General features: G+C 38.8%; 1 protein-coding gene across 1 annotated transcript; it reads left to right on the forward strand.

Annotated features, from left to right (window-relative positions):
- The first annotated feature begins 4,470 nt into the window (after window positions 1-4,470).
- Window positions 4,471-5,052, forward strand: LOC130933987 (uncharacterized). The gene is made up of 2 exons (XM_057863578.1): window positions 4,471-4,675; window positions 4,859-5,052. Exons 1-2 carry the CDS (start codon window positions 4,471-4,473, stop codon window positions 5,050-5,052), a joined length of 399 nt encoding a protein of 132 aa, XP_057719561.1.
- Window positions 5,053-17,817: the final 12,765 nt, after the last annotated feature.

Genomic DNA, 17,817 nt, shown 5'->3' on the forward strand with positions numbered 1-17,817 from the left:
AGAGCCTCTCTCTCTAAAATTCTACATCTCTTTAAAACTAAAGTGTATGAATGTGTCTCTCCTCCATCTTCCTTCACTCCCAGCCTCTTATCTACATACTGGGCTCGAAACTGGACCAGAAATCAGCTCAAAAATCGCCCCCAGCGATTTCACTTCAGTGAGGCGCGTGCCGCTCGTCACGCGTACGCGTCGCTTGGAAAAGTTATATCACTAGAATTAAAACTTGTAATCAATTCCTCACAACTCTTTAATTATCTGGATTTAACAAGATACGTGAAATATATTCTCCTTATTTGAGGGTACTTAGGGTTTGTGTGGTTAATAAACTGGAATTGGACTTAATCTTCTAATTTAAATTAAGTGACCAAGGAATGGGCAGTTGATTGAGTTATATGAGATTAAATTGCTAAGAAATTAGGGTTTAATCACTTAAAGTTTGCCATGAATTGAATCTTTGCTTGATTAAAGTAATTGATAAGAACTATTAATCCAAAAGTTTAAACATCTCCAAATCCTTAACTGTTCTCTCATATTATTTTCACCAACCATTCACTGTTTGCTTTCTTGCACTTTTTGAATTACTCTTTTGCTACTTGAACTCGAAACCATTCATTTTAGGTTGTCTAACTAGTCTAATCACTCAACTATTACTACTCATTCCATTAATCTTCGTGGGATTGACATTCACTCACCTGAGTTATTACTTGGTGCGACCCGGTGCACTTGCCAGTTAATTTGTGGTATTCAAAATTTGCATCAAGTTTTTGGCGCCATTGCCAGGGATTAACTATGTTCACAACCACCCATTGTTTGATTACCAAGATTAAACGTTTTCTTGCTTTAATTTACTTATATTTCTCCTTTAAATTTTTTAATTTTCTTTGCTTTCTATTTTTCCTCTTTTTTTCAGAAATTTCCTTTATTTTGTTTGGCTTATTTTATTTTATTTCTTTTACTTAGTTTACTTCATTGGGGATTCTTTTCAATTTGATGTAGAGATTCTCACTTTTTCTTATTTTCTGCCTATTTATGAGTAGGAACAAGGATAAGAAACCTCTTTTTGATTTTAATCTTAAGATTGAATGGACCGTAAGAAGATGCTAACAATAGGTTAGAGCTTATAAAACTGTTGAAAGTCTCAAGGACAATTCTGAGGAAAAAGCTTAAAAATATCACTATAAAGCCATATGACATCAACAATGTTGCTATTCTTAATGCTCCTAAGCTACCCAGGAGGACTCTTGGCTCTTACACTGCTTCAAATCCCATTTTCTATGGCAGTAGCATTGTTGTACCCCCTATGAATACTAATAATTTTGAGTTGAAGCCTTAACTTGTTACTTTGGTGCAACAAAATTGTTAGTTTTATGGACTCCTGCAGGAAGACTCAAACTTGTTTATCTCTAATTTTCTACAGATTTATGATACTATGAAGACTAATGGAGTCCATCCTGATGTTTATCAGTTGTTGCTCTTTCTGTTTGCTGTACAGGACCGAGCCAAGCAGTGGCTTGACACACAACCCAAGAAGAGCCTGGATACATAGGATAATGTGGTCAGCAGATTCTTGACTAAATTCTTTCCACCTTAGAGGCTGATCAAGCTAAGGACTGATATTCAGACCTTCAGGAAACAAGAGGGTGAATCTTTCAATGATGCTTGGGAATGGTACAAAGTTATGCTCAGAAAGTGTCCCTTCATATGATGGGATTACTAAGGCTTCCAGGACTTTTTTGGATACTTCTACAAGAGGATCCCTTCATATGAAGAAAATCACTAAAGAGGCTCTAGAGTTGACTGAGATGGATGCTAACAACCAGTATTTGTACTCTTTTGAGAGAATCACCGCGACGAAAGGAGTAATCGAACTAGATACTATGGATACTATTCTTACTCAGAATAAAGGCATGTCTCAATAGATAAATGCCATTACTCAACACTTGGGTAGATTACAAGTCACAGCTATCAATACCTGATGAGCGGATAATTTATACGCTTTTTGGCATTGTTTTTAGGTAGTTTTTAGTATGATTTAGTTAGTTTTTAGTATATAATTATTAGTTTTTATGAAAAAATCACATTTTTGGACTTTACTATAAGTTTGTGTGTTTTTCTGTGATTTCATGTATTTTTTGCTGAAATTGAGGGACCTTTACAAAAATCTGATTCAGAGGCTGAAAAAGGACGGCAGATGCTGTTGGATTCTGACCTCCCTGCCCTCAAAATGGATTTTCTGGAGCTATAGAAGCTCAATTTTCGCGCTCTGAATTGCGTTGGAAAGTAGACATCTTGGGCTTTCCAGCAATATATAATAGTCTATACTTTGCCCGAGATTTGATAACGCAAACTGGCATTTTAACGCCAACTTTCTACCCTTTTCTAGCGTTAAACGCCAAAACTTGCATAAAAGCTGGAGTTAAACGCCCAAACTGGCACCAGAGCTGGCGTTTAACTCCAAGAAAAGCCTATGTACGTGAAAGCTTCAATGCTCAGCCCAAGCACACACCAAGTAGGCCACGGAGGTGGATTTCTGCATCATTTACTTATTTCTGTAAACCCTAGGTTACTAGTTCATTATAAAAAGGACCTTTTACTATTGTATTTAGAAGAAAAGGGGAGAGATCTTTAGATCATTTTTGAGACTATCTTTGTATCAATATTGATCTCTTGATCACGTTTAGGGGGCTGGCCATTCGGCCATGCCTGGACCTTCATCACTTGTGTATTTTCAATGGTGGAGTTTCTACACCTCATAGATTAAGGTGTGGAGCTCTACTGTTCCTCATGAATTAATGCAATCACTACTGTTTTCTATTCAATTCAAGCTTATTCTTGTTCTAAGATATTCATTCGCACTTCAGCATGATAAATGTGATGATCAAGTGACACTCATCACCATTCTCACTTATGAATGTGTGCCTAACAACCACTTTCGTTCTACCTGAAAACAAGCTTGAATGTATATCTCTTGGCCTCCTGGTCCGTGATACATGGTTGCCTCTCTTGACAACAGAGCCTTCCATTGCGTGAGATCAGAGTCTTTGTGGTATAAGCTAGAATCAATTGGCAGCATTCTTGAGATCCGGAAAGTCTAAACCTTGTATGTGGTATTCTGAGTAGAATCTGGGATGGGATGACCGTGACGAGCTTCAAACTCGTGAGTGCTGGGCGTAGTGACAGTGCGCAAAAGGATCATTGGATCTTATTCCAACATAAGTGAGAACCGACAGATGATTAGCCCTACGTAAGCCGTAGCCGGACCATTTTCACTGAGAGGACGGATGGTAGCCATTGACAACGGTGATCCCCCAACATACAGCTTGCCATGGAAAGGAGTACACATGACTGGATGAAAGCAGTAGGAAAGCAGGGATTCAAAAGGAACAAAGCATCTCCATATGCTTATCTGAAATTCCTACCAATGAATTACATAAGTATCTTTATCCTATTTTATGTTTTATCTGTCTTTAATTATCAAAACCCCATAACCATTTGAATTTGCCTGACTAAGATTTACAAGATGACCATAGCTTGCTTCAAGCCGACAATCTCCGTGGGATCGACCCTTACTCACGTAAGGTTTTACTTGGACGACCCAATGCACTTGCTGGTCAGCTACGCGGAGTTGTGAAGAAAGTGTGTGAGATAACGATTTTGCGTACCAATACCCAAGATGCTTCTTATGAGATAAATGGTGAATTTTCTCAAGGTGAGAGTTATGATTATGGTTAATTTTCCTCTGAACAGGTTAATTACATGGGCAATTTCTCCAAACTCTCTAATAATGATCCTTTCTGTAAGACTTACAATCTGGAATGGAGGAATCACCCATATTTTTTGTGAAGAAATTAACCACAAAGGCAACCAAACTACAACAATAACAACTCTACTAAGGGTAATTTCAATAAGAATAATTTCAACAATAATAACCATCAGTTTCAGTCTTCTCAACCATACCATGTGCATCCCTTTTCTCAAAAGCCTTCTGACTTGGAATCTCTAGTTGCAGAACTCTCCAAGAATACTAATAATTTTATGCAAGAAACCAGAGCTTCAATTAGAAACTTAGAGGTTCAAATGGGTTAGTTAAGTAAGTAAGTAGTTGTGAGGCTTCCAAATGCCTTCCCCAGTGATACAGTGCCCAACGCAAGGGAAGAGTGCAAGGCCATACATCTGAGAAGTGGTAAGATAGCAGGTAAAGAAGCTCATGCTAATGAGGAGACAGTTGAAAAAGAAGCTCTGGAGAAGGCTCAAGACAAGGTGGAACACGCCCTTGAGAGGCACCCAAGCAACGCTTTTCCGATTGATGTTGAGCAATACAAAGTGAAGTCTTCAGTGCTTGAGTACAAGCCTAAAATGGCATATCCTCAGAGGCTTTAGAAGGCATCCAAAGATAAGCAATTTTTGAGATTTTTAGAGGTCTTCAGGAATCTTCAGATCAACATTCCTTTTGTCGAGGCTTTAGAGCAAATGCCTCTCTATGCTAAATTCATGAAGGAATTATTGACCAACAAGAGGAATTGGAAAGAGAGTGAAATAATACTGCTCACTAAGGAATGTAGTGCAATTATTCAGAAGGATCTCCTTGAGAAGATGCAAGATCCGGGAAGCTTTTTAATTCCTTACACCATTGGAGATATCACTATTCAGAGGGCATTATGTGATATTAGAGCAAGTATCAATCTCATGCCACTTTTTTTGATGACAAAGCTCCAAATTGATGAGGTAAAGCTCACTAGAATTTCTTTTCAACTTGCTAACCATTCAATTAAATTCCCTCTTGGAGTTGTTGAGAATTTGTTAGTCAAAGTAGGACCATTTATTTTTTCTGTTGATTTTGTGATACTGTATATGGAAGATGATGTGAATGCTTCCACTATTTTGGGAAGACCTTTTCTAGCTACAAAGAGAGCCCATATTGATGTGCAAAAGGGTAAGTTGACTCTGAGGGTCAATGATGAACAGGTTATTCTTAATGTGCTTGAGGCCTTGCAACATCCTAGTGATTCTGAGAGATATATGAGAGTTGATTTTATTGAGCCATTGATTTAAGAGATCTCAGAAGCGAAAGAGCTTGATAGTATTTTGGAACCCCCTTTAGAGGATGGTTTGCTAGAAATTGATGATTCACCACTAAAAGAGGGGGAACCAAACATGCATGCTAAGGAGGAAGGGCCACCCAAGCATGAGTTGAAGCTCTTGCCTCCCTCTCTGAAGTTTGCTTTTCTAGGCGAGTGATAAACCCCATTTTTAGGGTTTATCTTGTATTGAATTTAGAGTATTTTGATAACCTTTTATCGCATTTAACCTATAAATTGGCATGGTTTTGTAATCTCTCCCATAATTGTGCTTAACTGTAAAAACATGCTTTCTAAGCTTTATTTTGATGAATTCTAATTCCTCTTTGATTCCATAAGATGCCTTGATGTGTTTGCTAGTAATCTCAGGTTGAAATAGGCTAGACATGGATCAAGGGAGCAAGGAAGAAAGCATGCAAGTGGAGAGAAGCACAAAAACCAAAGAATTGATCTCGACCAAGCACGTGCACGCGCACAAGGCGCTCGCGCGCACATTGCAGAATCGGCCAGGGACGCGCACGCTTACCGTGCGTGCACGCGTCGATGATCGCACATGACTTCATTAAAGCAACACGTGCCTGGCGATTTGAGAGAGTTTCTGAACCCATTTTGGCGCCAATTGCTGAGAGAAAGGAATAAAAGGATCAAGGATTGAGGGGAAGGCAATGAATTCTAGCATATAGCATAATTAGGATTAGTTTAGAGTTAGTTTAGAGAGAAAAGCTCTCACTTCTCTCTAGAATTAGAATTAGGGTTAGATTAGGATCTCATAGTTCTATGTTTAATTCAAGTCTTCTTCTACTTCTACCTTCAATTGATGATTGCTACACTTTGGTTCTTCTTTCTCTCCCTACTCTCTTGTTGTGATTTCTCTTATTTTGTTTCTAGGTTTTGTAATTGAGATGCTCTTGTTCCTTTGTTTTCTTTCAATAATGCAATTTGAGGTAATTCATGATAATTGTGATTTACTCGATTGTTGTTATTAATTCTTTGCAATAATTATTGCTAGATTTCATTCTTGTTGTTGATTTACTATGTTTTCCTTTTATGCCTTCCAAGTGTTTGATGAAATGCTTGGTTGGGTTTTAGTGTAGGTTTTGTTCCTCTTGGCCTAGGTAGAGTAATTAGTAACACTTGAGTTATCTAATTCCTTTGTTGATTGATAATTAGAAGTAGCTAATTGATTTGAATGTCTCTAAAGCTAGTCATTCCTTTAGGAGTTGATTAGGACTTGAGGAATCAAATTGATTCATCCACTTGACTTCCCTCCATGGTTAGAGGTTAACTAAGTGGTAACAATGAACAATTCTCATCACAATTGAGAAAGGTAAATAGGATAGGATTTCTAGTTCTCATATCTTGCCAAGAGTTTTGTTAGTTGTTAGTTTATTTTCATTGCCATTTACTTTCATGCCTCTTATCAAAACTCCAAAACAACTCACAACCAATAACAAGACACTTCATTGTAATTCCTAGGGAGAACGACCCGAAGTTTGAATACTTCGGTTTATAAAATTAGGGGTTTGTTACTTGTGACAAACAATCTTTTGTATGAAAGGATTATTGTTGGTTTAGAAACTATACTTGCAATGAGAATTCATTTGTAAAATCTATACCATCAAAAATCCAATCATCATTAAAATGGCGCCGTTGCCGGGGAGTGCGATGGTGTTATGTTATTGGTTATTGTACATATGTGAATAGTGTGAATATCTTGCTTTTTGCTTTATTTGCAAGTTGTAGAATTTTATTTTCTCTTTCCACCATGAATTCTCACTTTGGCTATGAGTGTGATTACAACTATGTTGTAGGTGATGAGAACTTCAATGAGGATGTGTACCAAGGATGGGACAATCAAAGGTGGGAGGAGCTATATGCTTATGATCAATCCTCATGGCAATAACCTCCACCAATGCACTATGAAGAAGAGTCATTCTATGATGCACACCAATCAAATGGCTATGGTGAATCCCCTTGTAACTTTCAAGCACCACCACCATACGCCTATGAAACATACCCTCAACACCAATCGCACTCACAAGCCTATTTTCACCAAACACTTCCATATGAACCCAATCCATATTCGCCACACCATCCAACTTTTGAACCATATGAGCGATACATGGAACCACAATTCTAAGACCACTACTACCAAGAACCACCTCGATGCATACCACCTCCACAATTCCACCAAGAAGAACCACCTTCCTACCATAAACCCTCTTCCTAAAATAATGAACCTTCTTACTCACCCCAAGCCCCAATAGACAATCCTCTCACTTTGTTACTCCAAGGACAAGAAGCCATGAAGTGGGATACACTTGAGTTTGTGACTAATTTGACCAAGGTGGTGCACACTTTAGCCCACCAAGGTTTGAATACTCAAGGTACTTCCATGACGACATGTGAAAAGTCAAAAGAAGAGCAAAGTATGAAGGAGAAATTGGACAATCCGGTAGAGAAGGGAGAATCAAGTTTTGTGTTAGAACATTGGGAGGAGCCTATGATCATTGGAAAAAAGGAGGAAGTGGTTGAAGATTTAGGGGATGTTGAAAGTCCAAAGGAATGTAGCATCATGGAGAACTCTTCCAAGAAGCTTGATATTGATGTTAAGGATGGTGCGCAACCTCCAAGGCATATCATCGTTGGAGATTTGGAAGAAGCTTATCAAGAAATGGATTCAATCATGGATGAATTTCTCTCTACAATGGAATCCTCTCCGGAATCCTCTCCCATTGGACATGAAGTTGAAATTATAGAAGAGTGTGCACAACCTCCCAAGGAACAGAAAAGGGCATGGTGTATATTGAGATTGGAGAATATGAAGATGTCGATCAAGAGATGGATTCATTCATCAATGAATTCCTATCCAAAATTGAATCACCTCCCATTGGACAAGATAACGTTCTTGAAGACAACACCAAGCCAAGTGAAAAAGGGGATAAGGTTGAACATGAAGAAGCCTGTGAAGAGGTGGAAACAACAAAAGAAGAGCCTAGCGAAGTAGACCTTGCATTGTCTAAGTGTGGGGAGGTCTCCCTTCCCAAGACACCATCCAACACAACATTCAAGTGGGTAAAACTCTCATCCCTAAGCTTCACTTTCTCACTTGAATATGGTTTAATTGAAAATGATGGTCAACTTCCAGCTCTTTGTAGAGTCAAGAGTAGGAAAGAATTGTGTAATGGTTAGAAATTCGGTATAAAAATCATAAAGGCCAAGACTCTAAGGTATAGGAATGAGGATGGAACGAAAATCCCCGTATATGGGTCTAGAAGGAAGCATTGGTGGAATAAAAAGAATTTTATGTGTCAATCACCCTTATGTCAACCACCCGTACGGAAAAATCATGAAACTCAAATAACGAATGGGTGTGAGGATAAGATATGGGATCCCGGTTTGCTATGTGAAGACCAACTATGGAGACTCATATCTTGGGTAGAACTTTGCCCAAGCTTGATGAAAATGGTTGGAAATTCTGTCAACCAATTGAGAAGCAAGGATCCTTGGAGATTCAAGGATGAGTACAAACATAAGCCACCATGACAATAAGCGCCTCAAAATGTCCAACTTAAGCACTTAAACTAAAAGTGCTAGGTGGGAGACACCCCACCATGGTAAACTCTTTCCACTCTCTTTTAAATTTGCTTAATAAGTGATTTGAGTTACCATTGCAGGTAGATGTTTCATATAAATTTGTTTGTACAACTTAATTGTTGGTATAGTCACATGTATGTTGTGTTTAGTAGTAGATGAATAATATCATGTTGCATTTTTGTGAATTGCATTTTTGTGTTTAGTAGTAGATGCATAAAGAGTTGTGAACAGTATGGGGAGCACCTGAGCATAATTTTTCTAAAAAAAAAAAAGGGGAGAGGGGGTGGATGCGCGCGCACACTGTACGCGCACGCGTCCAGGAGCGGATGCATCATCACCCACATTCCCGAGAGTTGGGCCTCTCTTGGGCAAACACTACGCCCTGAGCCCAACACAACCCACGCTGACGCGCACTACATGCGTGCGCGCCGATCATGAGAACAGGGAAGTGCACGCGGACGCGCACCTGCCGCGTCCGCGTCGATCTGCTGCTGCAACTTTTGAGCCAAGCCCCAGAGAGTTGTGCTAGATCTGGGCCAACTTTAAGCCACTAGCCCAACTCAATTTCGGCGGACGCGCACTCGCCGCGTACGCGCCCATATGCCAAAAAGGAGGAACAGACGCGAGCGCACGCATCGCGCTAGCGCGCCTTAAGACAAATTCTCAATGTACGCGGACGCGCGCTTGCCGCGCGCGCGTCCCTTACATGATGCTGCCACTCTAGGCCTTTGCCCCGAGAGTTGGGCGTGCGTCAAGCCCACTCTAAGCCTCAAGCCCAACCTCGTGTACGCGTGCGCATGCTGTACGCGCACGCGCTATTGAATAGTTTGCCCATCCACGCTTGAGCGCGCTGTACGCTCACGCGTGGGTCCCTAGTTTCTTCAATGTACGCGGACGCGCAAGGTGCGCGCTCGCGTCGATTCAAAAATAGGGATAACCCTAATACGCGAAGAGCGTTGCGCAGTCGCGCACTCTCTTCTCCCTCATCATTTTTTTTCTTCTTCTCACCCTCAACCGCCGCGAGCCACACGCCGTCGCCACCACCGCACGGCCAACCTCTCTCTCTCACCATCAACCAACGCCCATTCGCCCTCTCTCTCTCATCCACTCACTTTGCCCTCCGTTCTCTTGCACGAACCACACGCCGCCGTAGCCGCCGCCATCTTCACCGTCATCGTCCACGGCGGCGCGACTCTTGATTCTGCTGCCTCTGTTCCAAGCCACAATTCCCCTTCCCATTCTCAGTTTTTCCCCGCTCCCAGGTTCCTGCTCAAATTCTGTTTGTTTTTAATTGTTCAATTCTGTTAGCTACTGTAATTTTCTGTTAGTTAGTTTGAATTCAAATGTTGCATGATAGGTTAGTTAGAAATAATTGCGGTTAGGTAGCTAGGGCTGGATAGAGGATTCTAGGCCTGATAAGTGCTCCGTTTGTGTTCATATTCTGTTTGTTGACTTGCCTGATAAGTGCCAATTTTGAGTTGCTCTGTTTGCAATCTGTGCTGCCTCGATGCTATCTTCTTGCTGCTGTGATTAGTTGATATTGTAATCATGCTAGTTGTGCTATGTTGCCATCCGGGAACGTCCAATTTTAAGCCGAGATGCTGCCCAATTTTCAAGAAATTTAATTTCACTTTGGTCTTTATTATAATTTTGGGCTAATTCTCGTTACTTTTGACTTCTGGAATTGGCCTTGAACGTTGTGAACATGAACCACGACTCCTATTTTTTTTGGGCCTCATTATCATCATACCACTAACTCACTTTTCCAACTTACTAATTTCCTTAACCATTCCACTTCCACTCACATTTAATTCTCTTTAACCATTTTTTTCAAAAAGTACGATGATAATATTGCTTAATGAATTAGAGCGGTTGACTTTCGTGGACATTGCATCCTTGGTTTCTTGTTCGCTTATGCTTACGAGTTTACCGATTTACCTTTCAAGTTCAGTTCACATCATGATTGTTTATTGGTCAAGTGATATCCTGAACATACTTTCTTTGCTTTGTGCTACATGCTTTATTGCTTATATTCTATCATAATTCTTTTTCAGGATGTCGGATAAAGGAAAGGCTATAGCCACTTCTTCTAAGAAAAGAAAACACTCTACACCCTCTATTCCCTCCATCTACAAGAATTATGCTAAGAATCCTCTGAATGACGAAGAAAAAAAAATCAGTTGTTACCTTCTACTGACCCAACTAAGTTCCCCAATCTTTACTGTGAGCTTCGCCTTTCCAAGTATCAGATAAAGAAACTGAATACCGAGAAGAAGCTTATCCTTCCCAATGATGTGGGACGGTCAATTACTAGTCAGATCCTAGAGTTGGGTATGGACATTGTTGACAGAGATTTAGGGAATATCAACATCTCTTGGGTGAAGGAATTTTATTGCAACTTCTTCCGTCCCACTTTGGATTCTGTTCAGTTGAGGGGTAGAGAGGTCATGATTACTGAGACTGCTATAGAGGAGGCTTTGCAGTGCCGACATCTTCCTGATGGCACCTGCGCTCATCAGCAGGCTGAGTTGGCTATTCACAGCATGACCTTTGATTATGAGGCGCTTAGGCGCGTGATCGGTTTACCAGATGCTACATGGGTCATGGATGCGAACAACACTAAGCCTAAGGGGATGCTCTTTGCTCAGCTGACTAGAGAGGCCAAGACTTGGCAGAGATATTTGCCCACTATGTCTTACCTACCACTCACTTCTCTGAGATCCCTATGGAGATGCTTCTGCTGATTGGGTGTGTTATGGAGGGGAAGGATGTTTATTTTCCTCGACTTATCCGGCAGTGTATGTGGCGGGCGCATATTCGTGGCCTACTTCCATTCCCTACTTTGGTCACTAGTATGGCCGCCGTAGCTGAGGTTCCCTGGCTGGATGATGATGTGATACCACCACCCCCAGATGACGATGAGAAGGAGGTTACTATTCCTTAGGGTGGTTGGGTGCACGAGAAGCCCCCAGCTAGACGCCGTTCCAGGGCTAGAGCAGTAGTGGGGACAGCAGGACCGTCAGCCTCTACAGCAGCCCCATCCTCTTCCACAGCAGCAGCTCCATCTTCATCGACAGCTACTCCTTCAGCACCTGAGCCTACTTACTTACTGGTCCAGCGTCTGTTTCGGTTTTTGGAGCGCGAGAGGCTCTATGTCCGACGCGGACTGGACCGGATGGATCAGGCGCTCATCTCTCTTGGTGCTGAGTTACCTTCAATTCTAGACTCTCCGGCCTCCGATGAGCAGGATCATCAGGAGGAGGACGCGGAGGCACCGACTCAGCAGGATGCACCTCCAGTTGCTCCTGACACCACAGAGACACCACAGACCCATGAGGAGCCGGTTCCACCGCCTCAGCCAGATTCAGCAGCTACCGTTGTACCTTCCACTGATCCTCCGGTTTAGCATCGAGGACGATGCTTGGTCTTAAGTGTGGGGAGGTCACCGGTAGCACCATTAGAGGACCGGTGAATATTTTGGCCACTTTCCTAGTTATTTTATACCATTTGTATATATTTGATGCATTTTGAGCTTATTTTAGATACTCTTGCTATTTTGAGTTTATTTTGAATATCTTTACTGCTTATTTTGGATTTTAGATACTTTGATGCCTATGGATATCTTTAGATGTTTTAGATGATAGATTTCATACTTTTAGTTGGATTTTGCTTTATACATTTTTGCATATCTTTCTTTTTAGTTTGTGGTTGTGATTAGAAATCATACTTTGAATTGCAAAAACTTAGTCACCCTTTTTGCATAAGAAATTGGTTTTAAGCAGAAAAGGAAAGGGTAAACTAAGGAAATTTTTGAATTTTTCAATCACAATAATGCTTAGTCAAATATTGAGATTTTTCAAGAAATTTAATCATAGGGCACTAACCCAATTGATTGAGGAAAACTTTTGGTGAAACTTGCTTGAATTCATACTTTGTGAAGCATGTATTGAATTAAGAACACAAGCTTGTGAGACTTGAGCCTAATGAGGTGGTTACATTTTATAACCACTTATTCTCCATTCTTGTGTGAAATTGTTCTCTTTCTATGATTGTGATCCTTGATTTGCTTGATTACTATATGTCCATTTATTTCTTGTATTCATGCATTTGTGTGATTGAGGCCATTATTTCATTAGCCACTTACCCAAATAGCTTACCTTTTATCTTCTATTGTTAGCCAACTTTGAGCCTACGCTTAACCCACTTTGTTCTTAATTTAGCACATTATAAGCCTTAAAGTGAAAAATAATAAATGTCCTTAATTTGGATCTTTGATTGGCTTAGGCTAGTGTGTGTGAGTATCATTCAAGTGTGGGAACCTTGGGACATTAGGGGAATAAAAGGATAATTTTGTATTGTTATTGAAAATATTGAGAATTGGGTACATACTCATGTATTGATCAAATGTAAAACCTTATGCATTGATGCTCTTGTATATAGAAAGAAAAAAATGAGAAAAAAAAGGAATAAAAAGGGGGAAAAATGCCCCAAATCAAAGTATAGGTCAATAAAATCAATGCATAAGTGTTGTGAAATGAAAAGAAAATGCATGAGTGTGTGAAAAAAGTGAGGAATAGGTAGTTAGATTAGTACTTAATTGTATAGGATGTCATAGGTTAGGTGTGAAGTCTAAGCTTATCAAAGATTCAAATTTCAAACACACTTAACCAAATATGCATCCTACCTTGATCCTAGCCCCATTACAACCTAAAGAAAAGACCTCATGATACTTGTATGCATGCATGAAATATATGTCGATTGTTAGAAGAAAAATAAATCTTAGAAAGCATGATTAGGAGAGAATTGAGTGAATTAACCCTTAAACACTTGAGTGAATAGAGCGGATACACATCCGGTGAGGGTTCAAAAGTTCAATCACATGTGTTCACCCATATTATTTATATTCTTGCAAGCTTGAACTCTTCTTGATAATTCAATATAATTGTGGTTTGGACTTAACTCCTATTGCCCTAGATATTGTGCTTATACATGTCTCTTGGGAATTGATTTGTTTAAACTAAGCATTTGCATTCACTTAGGTAGTTGCATTTAGATAGGACTCATATAGTTTAGTTGCATTCAATAAATGTCATACCCCTTAGTTCCTTCTTATTTTAGCATGAGGACATGCTAAGGTTTAAGTGTGGGGAGGTTGATAAACCCCATTTTTAGGGTTTATCTTGTATTGAATTTAGAGTATTTTGATAACCTTTTCTTGCATTGTAATCTCTCCCGTAATTGTGCTTAAGTGTAAAAACAAGCTTTCTAAGCCTTATTTTGATGAATTCTAATTCCTCTTTGATTCCATAAGATGCCTTGATGTGTTTGCTAGTAATCTCAGGTTGAAATAGGCTAGACATGGATCAAGGGAGCAAGGAAGAAAGCATGCAAGTGGAGAGAAGCACAAAAGCCAAAGAATTGATCTCGACCATGCACGCGCACGCGCAGAAGGCGCTCGCGCGCACATTGCAGAATCGGCTAGGGACGCGCACGCGTACCGTGCGCGCACGCGTCGATGATCGCACATGACTTCATTAAAGCAACACGTGCCTGGCAATTTCAGAGGGTTTCTGAACCCATTTTTGCGCCAATTGCTGAGAGAAAGGAATAAAAGGATCAAGGATTGAGGGGAAGGCAATGAATTCTAGCATATAGCATAATTAGGATTAGTTTAGAGTTAATTTAGAGAGAGAAGCTCTCACTTCTCTCTAGAATTAGAATTAGGATTAGATTAGGATCTCATAGTTCTATGTTTAATTCAAGTCTCCTTCTACTTCTACCTTCAATTGATGATTGCTACACTTTGGTTCTTCTTTCTCTCCCTACTCTCTTGTTGTGATTTCTCTTATTTTGTTTCTAGGTTTTGTAATTGAGATGCTCTTGTTCCTTTGTTTTCTTTTAATAATGCAATTTGAGGTAATTCATGATAATTGTGATTTCATCGATTGTTGTTATTAATTCTTTGCAATAAGTGTTGCTAGATTTCATTCCCAACTGTTTGATGAAATGCTTGGTTGGGTTTTAGTGTAGGTTTTGTTCCTCTTGGCCTAGGTAGAGTAATTAGTAACACTTGAGTTATCTAATTCCTTTGTTGATTGATAATTAGAAGTTGCTAATTGATTTGAATGTCTCTAAAGCTAGTCATTCCTTTAGGAGTTGATTAGGACTTGAGGAATCAAATTGATTCATCCACTTGACTTCCCTTCATGGTTAGAGGTTAACTAAGTGGTAGCAATGAACAATTCTCATCACAATTGAGAAAGGTAACTAGGATAGGATTTCTAGTTCTCATATTTTGCCAAGAGCTTTGTTAGTTGTTAGTTTATTTTCATTGCCATTTACTTTCATGCCTCTTATCAAAACCATAAAACAACTCACAACCAATAACAAGACACTTCATTGTAATTCCTAGGGAGAACGACCCGAGGTTTGAATACTTCGGTTTATAAAATTAGGGGTTTGTTACTTGTGACAAACAATCTTTTGTATGAAAGGATTATTGTTGGTTTAGAAACTATACTTGCAACGAGAATTCATTTGTAAAATTCTATACCATCAAAAATCCAATCATCAGCGAGCAGGATTCCTATCTACTAATCATTAGCTCCTCTCTGAGTCATGATGAAGAGGAGGCATTGATAAAGGTGCTTAGGAGCCATAAAACATCTCTTTGGTGGACCATTAGTGACTTGAAAGAGATAAGTCCGGCTATGTGTATGCACAAGATACTACTTGAGGAAGATGCTAAACCTGTAGTGCAACCACAAAGGCGACTAAATCAAACTATGTAAGAGGTGGTCTAGAAAGAGCTGATAAAGCTCTGGAAAGCCGGGAAAATTTACCCAATTTCTAACGGTCCATGGGTGAGTCTTGTGCAAGTGGTTCCCAAGAAGGAAGGTGTGACAGTGATCAAGAATGTGCATTGACTATAGGAGGCTCAACACTGCAACTAGGAAGGACCACTTTTCCTTTCCTTTTATTGATCAGATGCTTGAGAGGTTAGCTAGACATGCATTTTATTATTTTCTAGATGGTTATTCTGAATATAATCAGATTTTAGTGGACCCTCAAGATCAAGAGAAGCTGGCATTTACATGCCCCTTTGGTGTATTTACTTACCAGAGGATGCTGTTTGGACTGTATAATGCCCCAGCAACTTTTCTATATTTTTATATACGATTGAAAAGTTTATTGAGGTATTTACGAATGATTTTTCTATATTTGGTAATTCCTTTGATTCTTGCCTGATACATCTTTCCTTAGTTTTGAAGCGGTGCTAAGAAATAAACCTTGTTTTGAACTGGAAAAAATGTCATTTTATGTTAACTGTAGGTATTGTTCTTCGACACCAAATATCAAGTAGAGGAATAAAGGTTGATAAAGCTACGGTGGAGGCAATTCGAAGTTTCTTAGGAAATACTGGATTTTATAAAAGGTTTATAAATGATTTTTCTAAAATTACTAAACCTCTGAGCAATCTCTTGGTTGTGGAAATTCCTTTTTGCTTTGATGATGATTGTTTGCATGCTTTTAAGACTCTGAAAGCTCAGCTTGTCTCTGCATCCATCATAGCCCCTCTTAACTGGAATTTATTGTTTGAATTGATGTGCGATGCCAGTGATCATGCCCAGAAAGAAAAAAAACCTACTAACCTAACCCCAGTCCCCTCACCCTCACTTACGAATGCCTCCCTTAGCCCTCTCCCTTCCAACCCTAATTTGCATTGCACCTCTAGTGAGCAGAAGGAAGTCCACCTTCCTTAGTCCGTCCCCCTTACCACCCTCGCGGTTCAAACCTTCTGTCAACATCATCGTCTAGTCGTTGTCGTCGTTGGTTAAGAAGTGATTCGATTCGACAGAAGCAGAAGAAGCAAAACCACTGGTCTCTTTGTATTACTACTCAGATCTAATCTTGAATTAAAAGAAAGAAGAAGGAAAATGGGCCAAAAATATTTGATATATACCTTCGTCTCTCGCAGAATCATGGTTCTTACAGAGTATACTGAATTCACAGTGAGTACTTGTTTTTTTCAATTACTTTTTTTATTTTGTTAACTAACTATATAAATTGATTTCAGTTAATTTTTTTATTTTGTTAATTATATGAATTTATGTAGAGTTCTGCTTTTCAGTTTTTTTTTGTTAATTATATGAATTAATCATTCTATAATTCTGAATTTTGCTTAATATAATTTTCAAAAATAGTAATAAGTTCAATTTCGGATTCTGAATTTTGAATGCTATATATATAGAATATTGATATAACTTTGGATTTTGGATTTTGAATGCTAAATAGAATTTTGATATAATTTTGGATTATAATTGTTTATTTTGTTTCACTCTCTAAGTGCCTACTAGGAAAACTGAAATCAGCAACTATTTCAAGTGGTCATTTTGATCCATTTGTTAGTTTAATCCAGTATCACCATAATTGTTGTAAATTCTAAACAAGCTGTCTTGTTTCAATTCTAAGTTCAATTTAGCTTAATACAGCATCCAGAAAGATCCACGGGATAGATTGACATCCTTGGAGCTTCTGGTCAGCAACCTAACATTGTTTTCTTTTACTTATGAAATGTTATATCTGATTAAAATTCTTAATTGCTGATTCTACTAATCTTATTGTGTTTTTACAGGACCATCCTTTCATAAAAAGGTTTGATGATAAAGATCTTGAAGCCCCCTTTAAATTTTGCGAGATAAAGATCTTAAAATGCAATGTGTAAAATTTTTACTTGACCATCATAACTCTTGAAATAGTTCATGAAAACTTCTCTTGTCTGTGATACTACAATAGAAATATATATCCATGTGAGTTTTGAAAATTATTAACTTCAATTATAATTACATTAAACTTAGTTGTCTAATAGATGTTTGCATTCAATAGCGTCACCATTTTGGTACTTTATTTGTTCATCATTAAAATTCCTACATCCTTGAACCAACTTGCGATACTAAAATAAATATATATTGTGTGAAATTTGAAGTTGTTTATGAGTTTTTAATGATAAATTATGGATAACATATTGTATGAAATCATTAAATTTTAAATTTTATTAGTTTAAAAATTATTGAATTTAAATATTCAAAATTATATATTAATTTATTTTATAATTTTACTATATATTTAATTAAACCGGTTC

The sequence above is a fragment of the Arachis stenosperma genome, chromosome 6 (genome assembly GCF_014773155.1).
Source record: "Arachis stenosperma cultivar V10309 chromosome 6, arast.V10309.gnm1.PFL2, whole genome shotgun sequence".
NCBI lineage: Eukaryota > Viridiplantae > Streptophyta > Magnoliopsida > Fabales > Fabaceae > Arachis > Arachis stenosperma.

Bases quoted from the DNA above. Each gene is read 5' to 3' on its own strand.
- LOC130933987 (XM_057863578.1), top strand. From the start codon at position 4,471: ATGCCTCTCTATGCTAAATTCATGAAGGAATTATTGACCAACAAGAGG. The intron at 4,676-4,858 runs GTATCAATCTCA...TGTATATGGAAG, and splicing joins ATTATGTGATATTAGAGCAA to ATGATGTGAATGCTTCCACT.